The 17,832-nt window shown below is 35.6% G+C and overlaps 2 protein-coding genes across 2 annotated transcripts; one reads left to right on the top strand and one right to left on the bottom strand.

Moving 5' to 3' along the window:
• Positions 1-56: 56 nt before the first annotated feature.
• Positions 57-15,645, bottom strand: wdr24 (WD repeat domain 24). The gene is made up of 14 exons (XM_084103121.1): positions 15,564-15,645; positions 13,105-13,230; positions 12,800-12,864; positions 12,524-12,631; positions 9,655-10,015; positions 9,214-9,391; positions 8,348-8,772; positions 7,638-7,903; positions 6,483-6,592; positions 6,283-6,383; positions 3,541-3,645; positions 3,129-3,466; positions 1,325-1,509; positions 57-542 (listed from the first exon to the last, which is right to left on the bottom strand). Exons 4-14 carry the CDS (start codon positions 12,623-12,625, stop codon positions 374-376), a joined length of 2,340 nt encoding a protein of 779 aa, XP_083959247.1. The 5' UTR covers positions 12,626-12,631; positions 12,800-12,864; positions 13,105-13,230; positions 15,564-15,645; the 3' UTR covers positions 57-373.
• On the top strand, positions 15,630-17,741 carry LOC311075600 (uncharacterized protein). Its single transcript, XM_084103124.1, has 6 exons — positions 15,630-15,754; positions 15,838-15,979; positions 16,613-16,706; positions 16,881-17,040; positions 17,116-17,268; positions 17,339-17,741. The coding sequence occupies exons 2-6, from the start codon at positions 15,840-15,842 to the stop codon at positions 17,530-17,532; spliced, it is 741 nt and encodes a 246-aa protein (XP_083959250.1). The 5' UTR covers positions 15,630-15,754; positions 15,838-15,839; the 3' UTR covers positions 17,533-17,741.
• Positions 17,742-17,832: the final 91 nt, after the last annotated feature.

The raw sequence follows: 17,832 nt of genomic DNA, 5'->3' as shown, positions 1-17,832 counted from the left end.
CAAATTCTGCCAAAGAAAGTCACTTTAAAGTCCTCATGTTCACAGAATGGCACAGATGACTAGCAAAGACTGGCTTTATTGTTTATTTCATGTGTTGTTCATTTACACAATTTTCCAGAGTATTTTCAATGTGAATGAATCATATTCCCAAAGCCAAGTGCATCTTGAGTGTAATTCAATTACATACATTAGATTGTATTTATAAAACAAAATCTCCAAAAACTAAAAAAGCTTACTGATTGTTTTAGCACACATTCGAGTGAACAGATTCCCTTATAAGTGTTTGATTATCATCAGATCATTAGTTATGAGTAGCAGCCTGATTGGTCCTGTGTTTAGAGTGTCCAGTGTTTGACGTCAGGTGTGTGTGGTGTCAGGTGTATTCACACAGGTGTCCACAGCCGGCCGGACAGTGTTTCGACTGTTTCAGCCACTCCATCACATGTTCCAGGTGTCCTCCGTGACTGCAGCCTTGACACCACACAAACAAGCCTTTGACCACGTGATGGCAAACCGCACACACACTCGCACACTGGTGGCACCTATGGAGGGTTACAATACACAACATAATATTAGAGAGATATATATATATATATATATATATATATATATATGTATATAGATAGATAGATAGATAGATATAGATATAGATATATAGATACACACACATATACACACCCTTTGGGTCCACTTAGTAAATAAATAAAATGAAAGTATTTCATTTTAAATTAAAATTTACATTATAATTATACATTATTATAAATGTATTTATTATAACTTATTTACTATTATATCATTTATTATTTAATTTTATTCCATTTATTTTTATTTTAAATTATACATTAAAATATCATTTGGAAATTTTACGAAAATGTATATGTATATGTATATGTATATATATAAGCATTTTTTGTTGTTGCCATTTTTCCAAATGATAGTTTTTTTAAAATAAAGTAAATATAATGAAGTAGTAAATGATATAATCATAAATAAACAACAATAAATATATTTGTAAAAACGTATATTTACAAATTAAATGTATAATTACAATTTAAAATATTAATTTTATTTATTTATAAAGCACTTTTAAACTACAATGAAAACCCAAAGGGCTAATATCGATATATTGATATACTATTATAGTTTTTGTTAATATTTTTAATCAAATTTTATTTTTATATTTTCTGTTTTCATTTTAATTTTGGTAAAGGTTTTTAGTAATTTTGTTGTGTATTTTATTTAAAAAAAAAAACTAAATGAACTAAATGATTTTGAACTGGACAAGGAGAAAGACCAGGTAAAAGCCAGAGCTTGGAGGTCGTACCTGTCACAAATCCAGCCCTTGTTGCTCATTGGTCGCTTGCAGTTGCTGCAGTTGATGTGTAAAGTGGTGGACGTTTGATTGAGACACATGATGGCGCCGCACGTGCTCAGTTTGATCACCTCGTTGCTGACGTTCCACAGCTCAAACCGCTGCAGCAGATCGATGTAGGACATGTACCAGTGTTCCTGAAACACACACACAAACACACTGAGTAAACCATCACACGAGTGAGGGATCATGTTACCATGAATCAAAATGGACAATTCTTATTTTTTCAAATGGAATATTGCATTATTGCATCACTGAGTGCATCATTATTGTTTTTAAATTAATGTAATCTTCTCTCTGACGTCGTGTTTATTGGCACGAGGGCGGGACAACCTGATACTCACAGGAGATCGACCAATAGCAAACCACAACCATCCAATCAATTCCCCATGGACAAAATCAAGCCCCGCCCTACTTTTTTCCTTGTTCGAGAAGCCGTTTCACTCGCATGTATGTCACAACAGGGAAGAAAAGACTATCGCAACTTCTGTTTTATGCTGACTTTAAGAGATAACGTACCATCGTATCACTTACACAGATTTCCATCACATAAATAATGACGGGGACATGAAATATTGGTTTGAGAAAAAACATTCCTGATTATTATCCATTATCTTATAATCCATTAGTGTACAAAAATCATTTTAGCAACAAGACAAACACTTCAACAATACTACCGTAAGTCTACTGAAGTATTTCAACATTTCTTTTCCGCTGAACCCTTTTGCAGTTGCACAAGTTGCAGGGAGGTTAAAGGGATACTTCACAGATTAGCATTAAGCTTTGTATCAGTAGAAACCCGGTAGTATTTTCGAATGACCGTGCTTCCCTCCCTCATGTCCCCCTGAGACGAGAGATTTCTGGATTGTGTGTCTGGAAAAAAAACTCTGATGACACAAAAATTGTCATTTAGCATCACTGGAGGCTTTTCTGTCCAGAGGCGAGAGACTCCAGCCAGTAGGAGGAGCTCGTCCCGCATGTCTTCAACCCGCCCATAGGGGGATCTCACGATAAAACACCGTCTTTTCAGTTTCGAGTCGACTAGTCGCCTAGCTGTATAATTTCTCCCGATACTGCCCTCTGTAACCGGTAGGCGTGGCTTGGGCGTGGTCTCGTAGGGCAGCGAAGCAAGTGCATTCTGGGAGTTGCTGTCTTTCATCCACATGAGCCAAAAATAGATTTTCTGGCTTTTCTCAGTCTAGAAGGCACCAACTTCTAAAATAATTTCACATTTCTACTACATAAATGACCCAATTTAAATACACATTCATCTTTCCAGTGGTGAAATATCCCTTTAAACTGTAAACATGTGACGTGTCCTACTGGCTGGAGTCTCTCGTCTCTTGGTTAAACATGCCCATCTAGTGTGTTTGCATAGAAAAACAATGGAAAAGTAGGTATGATACGAAAGACATGGAAGAAGCGGCGGCCTCAAATACCTGGATGAGCAGTGATTATACAGCTATTGACGAGGATCATTATTAGGGAATAACTGACCTCAGAATGTTGCGACTGACCAATCAGAATTAAGCATTTCAGAGAGACATGCAATGAAGAAATCTACAGTTTCTTCAAGTTTTTTTTTTTTTAAATGCTTATATTTTGTGTGCTTGTATGGTTTCCTTTTATGCTTTCCTTTTATATGCTAATTTTTTTATTGTACAGCACTTTGGTGCAACTCTGTTGCTTTTAAATGTGCTATAGATATAAATGTTGACTTGACTGGCAGTTCTTAGACACACATGCTCTTCCTCACCTGCGTGAGCTCGTCGATCTCCTTACGGATGCGATCTCCCAGCACGATCAGCACAGACACGGCCATCTGCACGTCGCCCTGCTCGGCGTAGTAACACAGCATCTCCTTCACAATGGGGCAGAAGAACTTGGGCGGCAGGTGGGGCGAGAAAAGCAGCTGCGAGACAGAAATGAGACTGATGGACTCCATGGGAGTCAGGCACATGCTCTCGGCCTCGCTGCCGCTCACGTGGGGCGACTCGGGCTTCTCCTGCACCGGCTCCGGGGCCGAGGGATGGTCCATGATCTCGTGGCGTAACGGGAACGCCTCCTGAGGGAGCAGGTACTCGGGCTCCTCGGCTGGAGAGACCCAAATCTTGTTTTTTCTCTTTGTATATCACGGATCTATGAGATGTGTTGGGGTGTTGACTGACCTGCCTGGTTATCGTGCTCCATGCTGTAGAGATCATCATCATCAAGTTCAGCATCTCCAAACAGATAATCCTGCTGACCCTCGCTGCCCTCCGTCTCCTCGTTCTCTGCGCACAGAAACACAGATCTTTATCTACAGCTTTAGTGTTTGTAAGGTTTTCCTGGCAGCTGAAGAGACCGTGAAGCATAATTACAAGAATCAAAATCTGAGCCAAACCATTATCCCTGGGGTGTTTAAAGGGTTAGTTCACCAAAAAAAAAAAAAGAGACAATTCTGTCATCATATACAGGTTGTTTCCAACCTGTATGACTTTTTGTCTTCTGTGGAACAAGTTTAGATGAAAGTCCAAGTTGTTATTTTCAATAAAATGAAAGCATACAGTACCAGTCAAAAGTTTGGAAACACTACTATTTTTAATGCTTTTGCAAGAAGTCTCTTATGCTCATCAAGCCTGCAGTTAAAAACAAAAAAAAACAAAAAAAACAGTAATATTATGAAATATTATTACAATTTAAAATAATGGTTCTCTTTTTTAATATACTTTAAAATGTAATTTATTTTTGTGATGCAAAGCTGAATTTTCATCAGCAAGTACTCCAGTCTTTGGTGTCTTATGATCCTTCAGAAATCATTCTAATATGATGATTTGATACTCAGTTATTATCAATGATGGAAACAGTTGTGCTGTTTAATATATTTTTTTGGAATACTTTTTTCAGGATTCATTGATGAGTAAAACGTTAACAGCATTTATTCATAAAAACAGCATTTATTCAAAATAAAAACATTTCTAACAATATAAATCGTTACCATCACCTTTTATCAATTTAACGCATCCTTGTTGAATTAAAGTACTAATTTCTTTTAAAAAAAATAGATATTGTTCCCAAACTTTTGAACGGTAGTGTATATTGTTACAAAAGATTTCTATTCTAAATAAATACAGTTCTTTTTAACTTTTTATTCATCAAATAATCCTGAAAAAAGTATCTCAGGTTATAAAAAAATATTAAGCAGCACAACTGTTTCCAACATTGATCATAAATCAGCATATTAGAATGATTTCTGAAGGATCATAAGACACCAAAGACTGGAGTACTTGCTGATGAAAATTCAGCTTTGCATCACAAAAATAAATTACATTTTAAAGTATATTAAAAAAGAGAACCATTATTTTAAATTGTAATAATATTTCATAATATTAGTTTTTTTTTGTTTTTTGTTTTTTTTAACTGCAGGCTTGATGAGCATAAGAGACTTCTTTCAAAAACATTAAAAATAGTAACGTTTCCAAACTTTTGACTGGTACTGTATATGGATTGCTTTTCTAGAAGAACAGACTGAAATTTAAAGGAACATGCCGACTTTTTGGGACTTTAGCTTATTCACCGTATCCCCCAGAGTTAGATAAGTCCATACATACCCTTCTCATCTCCGTGCGTGCCGTAACTCTGTCTGACGCACCCACCGCTAGCCTAGCTTAGCACAAAGACTGGAGGTAAATGGCTCCAGCTAGCACACTGCTCCCAATAAGAGACAAAATAACGCCAACATTTTCCTATTTACATGTTGTGATTTGTATAGTCACAGCGTGTACGAATAACAAGGTCACATGAGACACAGCCATCTTCTAACCGTATACACACTGGGAACTATATTCTCAGAAGGCGAAGCACTGCTACTTGGGCGGAGTGATTTGCTCGCTACTAGCTAGCTAGTCACGTTGGTTTTGTTGACGGTGACGGGCCTTTTCAGGTGTTGCGCTAATCACTCCGCAGAAGTAGCAGTGCTTCACCTTCTGAGAATATAGTTCCCAGTATGTATGCGGTTAGAAGATGGCTGTGTCTCATGTGACCTTGTTATTCGTACACGCTGTGACTATACAAATCACAACATGTAAATAGGAAAATGTTGGAAAACGTAAATAGGAAAACGTTATTTTGTCACTTATTGGGAGCTGTATGCTAGCTGGAGCCATTAACCTCCAGTCTTTGTGCTAAGCTAGGCTAGCGGTGGATGCGTCAGACAGAGTTACGGCACGCACGGAGATGAGAAGGGTGTGTATGGACTTATCTAACTCTGGGGGATACGGTGAATAAGCTAAAGTGCCAAAAAGTCTGCGTTTTCCTTTAAGACATTTCTCAATGACAATCATGATGTAGGTTTGGAACAACATGAGTATATTCTTCATAAAAATGCCCATGGAGTTTTAAGATTTTATTAATTGACTTTTCTTTATTCCAAAAGGACATGGTGATGGAAAAATGAATTTCAAAAATAGAAAAAATATATAGGAAAAAAATATTTCAATGCGTTCTCTTTCGCATTCACTCAAAACTTTGCACTCGCTCACAAAACTTTTGAGTTCATTGCGAGAAAGTGCAAAGTTTCTTTTAGTGCAAGCGAACACAAAGTATTTTGGTAAAAGGCAAAGGTTTTATGAGAAAGAACAAGGTTTCTCAGGGAAACGCAAGGGTTGTGCAAACAAATGCAAAAGTTTCTGAGGAAAGGCAAAGGTTTTGGAAGCCAAAGCAAAGTTTCTCTGGGAATCACAACATTTTGTAAACAAAAGCAAAGTTTCTTGGGGAAACACAAAAGTTTTGAGAGCAAGCACGAGGTTTGCACTGTAAACACAATCTAACTGAGTATAACTTGGTAAAAAAATCAACAAACAAGTGGCATTTCCATCCTGGTTACTCATCAGGATGCAGATGCTTCCCTGCATGTTATACATCTGTCTCACCGTCATTGTTGTTGAGGTTGGTCTCCAAGCTGTGTATGTTGTCTTGTCTGTTTTCCTTGTTTCTCTCATTGAGAGCAGCGCTCATCTCCTTCATACTGAAGCTACAGTGCAGGATGCAGGGAAAAGACACAACTGAGCAACCATGAACAGTATAAGAGGTTGGGATTCAGAAATCCAAAATCACAGGTTAATATCAGTACCTGTTGACGAGTGGAAGGTTTCCTGACTTATTCAGATTGTGATTGGTTGACAAGGACGGATTAGCCGGCTCGGAAAACATAATTCGCAGCATCGTCCATGTGGTCGATTCCTGTATAGCACACAAACACAAATCAAAACTCATTAAAAGTCCTCTAAAATGGTTTATGAGGAAACTGCAGGGCGGTTGTGAATTGATGAAAAGCTAATAATTAAAAATGACAAAAAATATATTAATATTTATTTTGTAAATATTTGCTTCATTTTACTTTTAAAAATAAAAAATGATCACTACAATAACAAAACTTTAAATCAAAATGATACACTAATATGAAATGTTTTATTTGTTTATCTGCATGTCATGCGACATCAGAAACATCAGAGCTGGTGAACATTATACATTATACGATTTATCAGCAATGACAAGTTTTGATTTATTTAGGAAAATATGGAAGCCTGTATTAAACCACTAGAGAATATACTCTTATGAACTGTATAAGATTTTGTAACTTTTTACATTTTCTATTTATTTATTTATTTTTTATTTAGTTCATCATGTTTTTTGTTTATGTCTTCTTGATGTACCTTTTAGTATTTTACGTATCAGGGATATTTTTGGCAATTTGACAACTTTGACAATTTTTACATTATTCTATTGCCACATTTGATATGTTAGAATGTACCGTACTGTTGTTTCACATTTTTGGACCTCATGTTTGTTAAAGTGTATGCCTTATCAGAAAACTAAGTAAAGTTTAAAAATATAGAAAAGAAAACCATCACTAGAGAACCTTGAACATGTGAACGTGTTGTTAAATTATTACAAAACCAACGTAAAATCTCAGGGGGGACTTTAAGTTAATATTTTTAAGACAAATGGCGGTTACACTTTATTTTAAGGTGTCATTGTTACAGTGTAATTATATATTTAAGTACTGAGTAATATTAAGAAATTACATGTACTACCTATAAGGTTAGGGCAGGATTAGGGTTTGGTTGAGGGTTAGTTGCATGTAATTATGCATAATTTACTGTTATTACTATGGTAAGTACATGTAACATATGTAACAAGGACACTGTAAAATAAAATGTTACCAAAATGGCTTCAGCGGCCAAAACAAGTTTAAACAATACAACAACAAAAAATCTGTGTGTACCTGCAGTCTGTTGAGTCTCTTGGCGACCTGAGCGTTGTGCTCACAGAGTTCGGCGAAGGGTTTTCCACTAAGTAGGTAACTCTGTGCAGTGTTAATGAACCAGTCCATGCCGATGCTGCTGCCCGCTTCACTCTCAAACACACTGAGCGCGCTGGACACCTGCGCAAACTGCTCCGTCACATCGGGCTTCTTGAAGAAGAAGATGGGGTACCGCCGATCGCCTCCTGGGTAGGTTTTACGCCCCACCTCCCCTACAGAAGGGGGAGCTATGAAGAAAGACAATATTCTAATAAGAAATCAATGTCGATAAAGAATTTAAAGGTGCAGTCTGTAAGAATGACAACTAGTGGTCGAAATAGGTACTGCAGTCCAATTCAAAATATCGGAGATCGTCGTTTCTCCCGCCACCTGCTCCTCAGACTGGACGGCGCTCACATGGGTTGCCAGTTTGAGCACACGCAACAGGAACGAGTGCAATGGACAATGAAAATTGGCAACGTGCAGTATCACACAGATCAAAACAATAACAAAGCCTGGAAACGCACATTTCAAAGTAAAATAACTGGCTGCAAAAGTGTTTTTCAGAGAAACGAGTATGTGAACTTAGCATGTTTCCTCAATATATGCAAACGTATTATGGTATTTTTATGCTTTAGTAGAGTGAAAAGGTTACATACAGCACCTTTAACTGAGTCACACGGGTCACTCACCGGTCATCAGACTCTCTTTAGCAGCAAACGCCAGGTCGCCGAACAACCCGAAGCAGAGTCCTTCAGGGTTGGCGCGGTCGACGGGCCTGCTGGCGTCTTTAAACATGTGCTGGTACAGCGTGCTGTCCTTGGACCCCGACAGAAGGAAGTAGGGGTCATGCTGGTGCCGCCACACGATTCCTGTAGTAACGTCTTTGTGCTCCTCGAACGTGGCGAAGGGGATGAATGGCCGACGGACGTCCCACACGTAGATGTTGTGGTCCACCATCATGGAGCAGGTGGCTAAGTGAAAGCGCCGCTCCGGACGCCACTTCACCCTGGCCACCGACGCAATGGTCTGAACGCAGTAGATCTCCTTCACGCGACTGGTCGACATGTCCCAGACTTTCACCATCTTGTCACGTCCGCCTGTTGCGAGCCAACCCCTACAAGAGACAGACGGGACTTATATATATATACACACACACACAACTGATCCAAAAAGAGTGAGAAAGTTAATGTGTAACCTTTTACCAATTGAAATTAGACAAAAAAACATTTTTTGACCGTGAACCAAAGACAGTCTTCAAAAATGTGGTTTGAAATCGCTGGTGTTTCTGACGTCACAAACTACCTTGTAACCAATCAGGTCAACGTGTGATCGTCAACGAGTGGATCTCTGAGCTGCTGTGAGTGAGTGGAGGCGGGGCTCATTTGCATATTCATAGTGCTGGCAAGGGTGTAGAGTTACATTCAAGCTATTTTAAGGCATGAATAAATTTTTTTTTTAAGGAAAATCTTTTAAATATGTCCTTTTGGTGATCAAAGATGAGTTTTAAGGCATAAAATTGTTGACTACAGGGGGACTTTAAGTCAAGCACACACACCTGTCCTCAGGGTGCCAGTCACAGCAGAAGACGGGGCCGGTGTGAGCGGTGAACATCCTCTCGTAACGGTCGGGTCTGCGGATGTCCCACAGCTGCACGTTTCCATTCTCGAACGAGGCGGCGAACGTGAAATAATCCTTCATACTGAACTGCACATCTCTCACGCTCTCAGACTGACCTGCACAAACACAGAATGATGTTCACATTGTGCACAGCTTCCATATCTCTGTAGCGTCCAATCAAAATCTGTTTAGTGTCTAAGAAGCTGCAGATTTGCTTCTCATATTAAAATGCATTGAAAATAGCTGCTCGGATGGCTTCGTAGAGTGAATTATTACTTTTAAATGATACTTTTTTGCATTGCCTAAGCAGTAAATGCTTCGACTTGTGCCGATGTTGTAGAAAACTCAGAGATGCTCATCTGCACAAGTTTGTACGTACCAGAAAACGTGCTGACGCTCTCCTTCTTTCGCAGGTCAAAGCACTTCATGAACCCGTCCTGAGAGCCGGACAGCAGCATGTTGACCTCAGTAGGGTGAAAGCAGACCTTGTTGACCGTGCGCTTGTGTTCTGTGAACAGTTGCTCCTGTTTGTTACGGCACGGGCGCGCCAGGTTCCACGTCACCACGGCTCCATTGGTGGCGGCGGTGGCCAGCAGGTTCTCCTCCATCTGATGCCACATGACGTCTGCGCAGCTGAAGTTCAGCGAGGGTTTGCGTCCCACGCGCAGGTTCAGACGCTCCACGAAACCATCTTCCTCCAGACCGTATATCTTGAAAATATTCCGCCCTGCAACCACCACCTGAAACATGTGATCAATCACAAGTTCACTGTATCTAATGACATTACCCAAAAATAGAATTTTAAATATATGAATATTTATTACTGACAATTTATTATTGATTGACACATTGAATATTAATTTACATATTAATAACAATATAAATTACAAATAAAAATCTAATTACTTAATATTAATTAATGCATTAACTAACAATAAGCATTACAATAATCTTTATTTAACAAACATTTAACATAAATGTTAGCTCAAGTCCATTAAATAACAATTACTGATACAACTTTTAGATTTTAATAATGTATTAGTAAATGTTGAAATTAACATTAACTAAGATTAATAAATGCTATAGACGTGTTGTTCATTGTTAGTTCAAATAACAAAAGGAAAAGAGAAAATCATTCACTGCTCTTGACTGAATAACTTTTCTAGCTTTAATAAAATTTATCTATATTTAATTGATAATTTATGTAGTGAAGACTGCTAAGGGTTTGATAACTTTATTCATTTTCTGTAAATGTCCTGACTGTTAGATCAAATATTTAAAGCATACTGTCTTTATGTTCGTTCCACATTAATTTGGAGATTAAATGTTAAATTATTACAATATAACAATATATTAACTTCAATGTTAGGTGCAATCAATCACGATTAATTACAGAAAAATGTGCGATTAATAATTATTTTTTTTAATCTAGTGACAGCACTAAAAAAAGTTAAATAAATTAAAATATTGTTAAATTATATAAATAAAAAACATAAGAATAATTTCATCTTGTTCCCTTTATTTCACTTTTTTTTTCTTATTCATAATTAGTTCATAAAAAGTGAACTGCCTGGAGTAAGTTTTACAAGAAAATACCATTTCAGTCTTTCTACTTCAAAATTTCACATTTAATTATATGTTACTTTCTTTGTAATTGTTTGTGAAATTTACTAGCAACTAGTGCAAAATCAGTTTTTGTGTGTGTTTTTAGTAATTGTTGGTTTGGTGCCCGTGAAAGAGACTGTGAACGCATTGAATTCAGGGAGCAGGCTAGGTTACTACAAATGATGGCCGTGAATAAAATATAATATTCAGAAGTAAACAGTGTAGCTGACTGAGTGTTTATGTCAGAATGTTTTTTTTGTTTTGTTTTTTTAAACAACAATTTTATTTGTTAAAAATTGTCACACAAGTTTAAACAGTGTTTCCATTTTCCATTACAACTGGATAAAAAAAAAATATATAATAATAATAATAATAATAATAAAAATAATAATAAAAAATAAAAATAATAAAATAAATAAATAAATAATAATAATATATAAAAAAAAACATTAAAAAAAAAAACATACAGCAATAACATAGGCTGCTTGTCTATATACTCTCAATGTCCATCAGTTCCACGAAGGAGTCACCATCTAGACTCTCCAAAAAGTTATAAAACACTTTCCAGATGGACCAAAAGGTATGTGGCTTATTTTTCAAAAAGTAGGTAATTTTTTCTAAGGCAAGGTGTGAGATCATCCCCTTTATCCATTGAGACACGCCGGGACTTTCTTCTTTTTTCCAAGTACATGCTATTACACGTTTAGCTTCTAGCAAACAGAGAATTAACAATAATCTTTATGTCAGAATGTTTATTTTTAAACCACAACCTTCTAAGTGCTTCTTTTACCGATATATTTAAGAAAACGCTATGCTTGAGCAAACAGCTTGTGAATAGGCAACTACAAATGATGCCCGTGAAAGAGACTGTGATCGCATTGAATAGGATATGTTTAGTTGGTGAATAGCATAGGCTACTATTACACAGTAGCGATAACGTTAAGCGCACCAGAATCTATCTATAAATTACAGAAGTAAACAGCATAGCTGACTTACAGATTCAGTTTACATCCACAAATGAATATGAATTACATCCACAATGAATTACATCCACATCCGTCGATCCAGGGAGCAGTGCCCGTGCAAAATCAGTTTTGTGTGTGTTTTTAGTAATTGTTGGTTTCTTGGTAAAGAAACAAAATCAGTTTTTGTGTGTGTTTTTAGTAATTGTTGGTTTCTTGGTAAAGAAAACTATAATATTCAGAAGGAACCAAACTATAATATTCAGAAGTAAACAGTGTAGCTGACTGAGTGTTTATGTCAGAATGTTTATTTTTAAACCACAACCTTTTAAAAATGATATATTTAACAATATCTTTAGCATTTCTCATCCAAACAACGTCAAACTTGGCACTGCACTTACTCGTGCCCGTGGCAAGACACCTGTCGAATTTGAAATCCATCGGACTAACGGTTCGAGAGATATGCGGTTAACAGACACACACACACACACACACACACACACACACACACACACACAGACAGACAGACAGACGTTTCTGTAATTTATAGATAGATATCTAGCTTTTTTTGGTGTACCATTGCTTCTATTTTAAAATGGGCTACATTTAAAAAGTCATGTAAACAACCACTTAAAATTTATATATGAGCTTGTGGCGAAAGAAACATAGTGTGATTTTCACCTGCGTAGCATCCCGACACACACTGATGGCGTTGGCAGGAGCATCCAGGTGACAGAACATGGTACGGCCACTGATGGTGTTGACCCTGTTCATCTTCTCCATCTCAAGCTGAAAGACACCGAGAGATGAAGCTGCTGCAGATCCTTCTCTGGCCAGCAGGTGGACAGCAGATTCATCAACTCCAACATCTCATGGTGGACGTGCATTTATCAGATCTTATTCATTTAGCAACACATGTCAAAGCATACATGAATATGATAAGCAGTTCACACTTACGCTTTGTGTGTTGAGAAAAACACTTCAAATAACCTCCAACTTTCTCATTCGCTCCACGCTAAGACCTGTGGGAAAACGAGGCCAGAAACAACAAACACATTCCATCAGTGTGTTTATTATTTAAACACAAATATACATGAATGATTAAACTATGCTTTATAGATTATATCTGAATAAGCAGATCATTTAGATGTTTATATAAAAAAGACTATTCTAGAAATGATTAGTGGTGGTAAAATGACAATCATCTAAGGGATTATTAATGTTATTGCAACATGACTTTATATACAGGTATTTTATCTCACCATCTGTGTTCGTCACGCACAGCTCAAGACGAAAACTAATCCACTTCACGTGACCGTCTGTGCGTGACGTCACGCACACATCCACACCAACGAGTTTAACATCTTCATATGGAATTACACACTGACCTGCAGAACAGAAACAAGGCAGCAATATCACTAGCAGAGAAGCAATATTAATGAAACAATGCAATTTTAGAAATCATATTAGCAGTAAAACTTAATGAGATGTTTTTAGATTTTATAAAACCTTTTTTATCTTTTATGCAATTGATATAATCTGAATCATGCCATTTATTTTTAATAATAATAATAAATATCTTGTTCAGATTATATTACGGTTATATAATGACCATATTTATTTTTTTCATTGCATGTTGTACATCTGCTGCTGTCTGCCTGCAATTTTAAGGCACTGCAATTCAGGTTTATATATTATTTATTACTGTTATTCTTATCAATTTCTATAGACTGCAATGTAGGTTTATATATTATTACTGCTATTCTTATCCATTTTACTGCACTGCAATATAGGTTTATATATTATTATTGATATTCTTATCTATTTTACTGCACTGCAATATAGGTTTATATATTATTATTGATATTCTTATCTATTTTACTGCACTGCAATATAGGTTTATATATTATTACTGTTATTATTATCCATTTTACTGCACTGCAATATAGGTTTATATATTATTACTGTTATTATTATCCATTTTAAGGCACTGCAATATAGGTTTATATATTATTATTGATATTCTTATCTATTTTACTGCACTGCAATATAGATTTATATATTATTATTGATATTCTTATCTATTTTACTGCAATGCAATATAGGTTTATATATTATTATTGATATTCTTATCTATTTTACTGCAATGCAATATAGGTTTATATATTATTATTGATATTCTTATCTATTTTACTGCAATGCAATATAGGTTTATATATTATTATTGATATTCTTATCTATTTTACTGCACTGCAATATAGGTTTATATATTATTATTGATATTCTTATCTATTTTACTGCAATGCAATATAGGTTTATATATTATTATTGATATTCTTATCTATTTTACTGCACTGCAATATAGGTTTATATATTATTACTGTTATTATTATCCATTTTACTGCACTGCAATATAGGTTTATATATTATTACTGTTATTATTATCCATTTTAAGGCACTGCAATATAGGTTTATATATTATTATTGATATTCTTATCCATTTTACTGCACTGAAATATAGGTTTTTATATTATTACTGTTATTCTTATCCATTTTACTGCACTGCAATATAGATTTATATATTATTATTGATATTCTTATCTATTTTACTGCAATGCAATATAGGTTTATATATTATTATTGATATTCTTATCTATTTTACTGCACTGCAATATAGGTTTATATATTATTATTGATATTCTTATCTATTTTACTGCAATGCAATATAGGTTTATATATTATTATTGATATTCTTATCTATTTTACTGCACTGCAATATAGGTTTATATATTATTACTGTTATTATTATCCATTTTACTGCACTGCAATATAGGTTTTATATTATTACTGTTATTCTTATCCATTTTACTGCACTGCAATATAGATTTATATATTATTATTGATATTCTTATCTATTTTACTGCACTGCAATATAGATTTATATATTATTATTGATATTCTTATCTATTTTACTGCACTGCAATATAGGTTTATATATTATTACTGCTATTCTAATCCATTTTACTGCACTGCAATATAGGATTATATATTATTACTGTTATTCTTATCCATTTTACTGCACTGCAATATAGATTTATATATTATTATTGATATTCTTATCTATTTTACTGCACTGCAATATAGATTTATATATTATTACTGTTATTCTTATCCATTTTACTGCACTGCAATATAGATTTATATATTATTATTGATATTCTTATCCAATTTACTGCACTGCAATATTGGTTTATATATTATTACTGTTATTCTGATCAATTTCTCTAGACTGCAATGTAGGTTTATAAGTATTACTATAGTTATTTTTTATTATCATTAAGCAAATCAACGCAGTGTTTTCTGTGTGTTATTGTAATGCACAGAAAGGTCAATTAAATGCGATTTTCTATAAGGATTTGAACTATTGTTATTCACCATGTTAACTGTCCGATTGGTGCTTCGAGATAATAAAAATGTAATTAATCTTGCAATACTATGACATTACAGCTGTACTATTTGTAAATGGAATAATATATATAATACTGAATATGAGTAAGTTTGTCTTTTAGAGCTCGTCAATAGAAGTGTCACACTGCTCCAAAAACACCTCAGTACAGCAGTAACAACTCGACAGCATAATTCAGCTTATCATGTTTCCAAACATGAATGTTCAACTGTAATATGAGTTTGGATATCGCTGGAATAACCGCGCAGAACTTACCCTTTTAAACACAAGTGTGTCCGTTCATGTGAAGCGGATGTAGAATTATTGTTTACGTTTGTCGCTGCCGTCACTTCCCCTCACGAGGCGCGCGCTGCTTCAGTCACGCCGCTCGAGTTTGTCACATTGCAGGAGGACTGGATTTTTTTTTTAAACGCCGTTAAAAGGAATATTTATCATAACATATCCTGGTATGATAATATGCTGTTATTTTACGTGCTTGTTTGAGATCTGCAGTAAATGTTATAAACTGTGCGCGCATTATCTCTCTCAGTCATGCCTGTGGATGCGAGACTGTTTACCTGTGAAGATCCCGCTGTGTGGAGAGGGGTTTATGGAAAATACTGGACTGTGATACAAGCTAAATCTGCTGGAAAGGGAAAAGCTTCTGGAAAGCTCCTGCAACTGGACAAATGGTTTGAGTTCTTACAAACACAGACGAAAAATGTCTTTTTATGTTCATTATTGTATTTGCACCAGAATTAAATTGAATATTTATTTATATATTAATAATCCAATCAATTACAAATATAAATGTCTAAAATATATACATGTAAAATAATAATAAATTGTATAAAATAAAATACTGTTAATTCTAAATTATATAGATTTTAATTCATAATTTGTGCCTAACTGCCTACCATCATAATTAGACAAATTATGCAATTTGACAACTAGCATTGCCTCTATTTGATATGGAAAACATTTAAATGTTCACATGACATGAACAACTACAAAAAATATATATTTTGAGTTCCTAAAATGATATGAATGATAAATTATAGTAATTAAAAAAGGGTTAAATTATACATTTGAAAATATTTGTATTCATTTTTTCGTTAATTTTATTTCATGTTTGCCTACTTATAATTACTATCTAACATGCAGTTTGACACCTTAAATGCAGCTTCACTCGAAAAACAACCACAAAAATAGACTTGAGTTCTCAGAAATACACACCTACAGTGTATTTTTTGTTCATTGTTGTATTTGCATCATAATATAATACAATTGCAGGAAATCTTAGTGACGTTGTCTGTTTTTCCCAGGTTTCAGGAGGAGCTTCCCGCAGCAATCTCAGCTCGATCCCAGCATTCCCTCACACATGCTGAGCTCGTCAAGATCATGGAGTGGAAACTGACTGTAAGCACAATAGAAATAGATTCATGCCCTGCGTAATTAGAGAGAAACACAGAAATAGGCTAGTGGCTCATTGGCTGCACGCAGTGACGATCACTCCGTTTCACACACATATATGACTCTTATGCACAAAATGCATTGCTCTCTTTGATGATGATGATGGCTGCTTCCTCTCAGAAAGGGAAGTTCAGGCCACGTTTGCAGCAGCTCATTGGCTCGAACAGCGAGGAGGCGGTTCAAAGCTCCACCAGCAAAGCATTCGGTTTGTTGCCCGATGTCCAAGCGGCCATTACAGAGCTGTGCAAACTCAAAGGTGTCGGGCCAGCAACGGCCTCAGGTACACACACACCTATCCAGTCATGCAATAACTGTAATAAACCACATTTAAACCGCAGCAAACTGTCTCCATCAGCCGTGTTGGCGGCCGGCGCTCCAGGTGAAGTGGCCTTCATGGCTGATGAAGCCGTGGAGAGCATCGCAGAGCTCAGACCGGTCGAGTACACGGCCAAACATTATGCACTTTTCCTCCAGAAAATGCTGCATAAATCATCCCAGCTTAATAAAGGTACGATACACACATTAAGCTTAAATATTTCTTTATTAGGATCTTACTATAGTATTTATTTCCGGTCTAGTGGACGGTCAGCAGGACTGGACTCCTCACCGGGTGGAGCAGTGTTTGTGGGCATGGGCCGTGGCCAGTCAGATTCAGCCCTCATTAATACAGGAGTTCAATCTGATGGATGCAACACAAGCAGTGACCAATCAGAAGCCAGAGAAGAGGAAGACTGCTGATGAAAAGCCATCAAAGAGACAGAAGAAAACTTAAACTCAGAACTGTGCACTTCTCTGAATTTTCCTAGTATATAGTACATGTAATATTAGTTAGAGGGCGTTGTCAAAATATTCCTATGCAAAAGTATCTCTGTGTTTTTGAGGCACTACTTCAAGATCACGAAATGCAACATTTCACAATTGCTCTTCTGAATTTGTAATTGTTTATGTATAGATGTTTTAATAAAGCAATATTATAAATGATATTTTCTTTCATTTATGAGAAACTAATAACAGGGTTTATATATATATATATATATATATATATATATATATATATATATATATATATACA

This window comes from Abramis brama (genome assembly GCF_963993115.1).
Source record: "Abramis brama genome assembly, chromosome: 24".
NCBI lineage: Eukaryota > Metazoa > Chordata > Actinopteri > Cypriniformes > Leuciscidae > Abramis > Abramis brama.
Note: the sequence above shows the minus strand (reverse complement) of the source record. Positions and strands in the feature narration are given on the sequence as shown.

What these genes read in the sequence shown, in the direction of transcription:
- wdr24 (XM_084103121.1), bottom strand. Translation starts at nt 12,625, where the DNA reads ATGGAGAAGATGAACAGGGTCAACACCATCAGTGGCCGTACCATGTTC. An exon ending in AACCTTCCACTCGTCAACAG is followed by an intron (nt 6,384 to 6,482) that starts GTACTGATATTA and finishes CCTGCACTGTAG; the next exon opens with CTTCAGTATGAAGGAGATGA. An exon ending in GGAGCACGATAACCAGGCAG is followed by an intron (nt 3,467 to 3,540) that starts GTCAGTCAACAC and finishes GGGTCTCTCCAG; the next exon opens with CCGAGGAGCCCGAGTACCTG.
- LOC311075600 (XM_084103124.1), top strand. Translation starts at nt 15,840, where the DNA reads ATGCCTGTGGATGCGAGACTGTTTACCTGTGAAGATCCCGCTGTGTGG. An exon ending in TCATGGAGTGGAAACTGACT is followed by an intron (nt 16,707 to 16,880) that starts GTAAGCACAATA and finishes GCTTCCTCTCAG; the next exon opens with AAAGGGAAGTTCAGGCCACG. An exon ending in CGGGCCAGCAACGGCCTCAG is followed by an intron (nt 17,041 to 17,115) that starts GTACACACACAC and finishes TGTCTCCATCAG; the next exon opens with CCGTGTTGGCGGCCGGCGCT.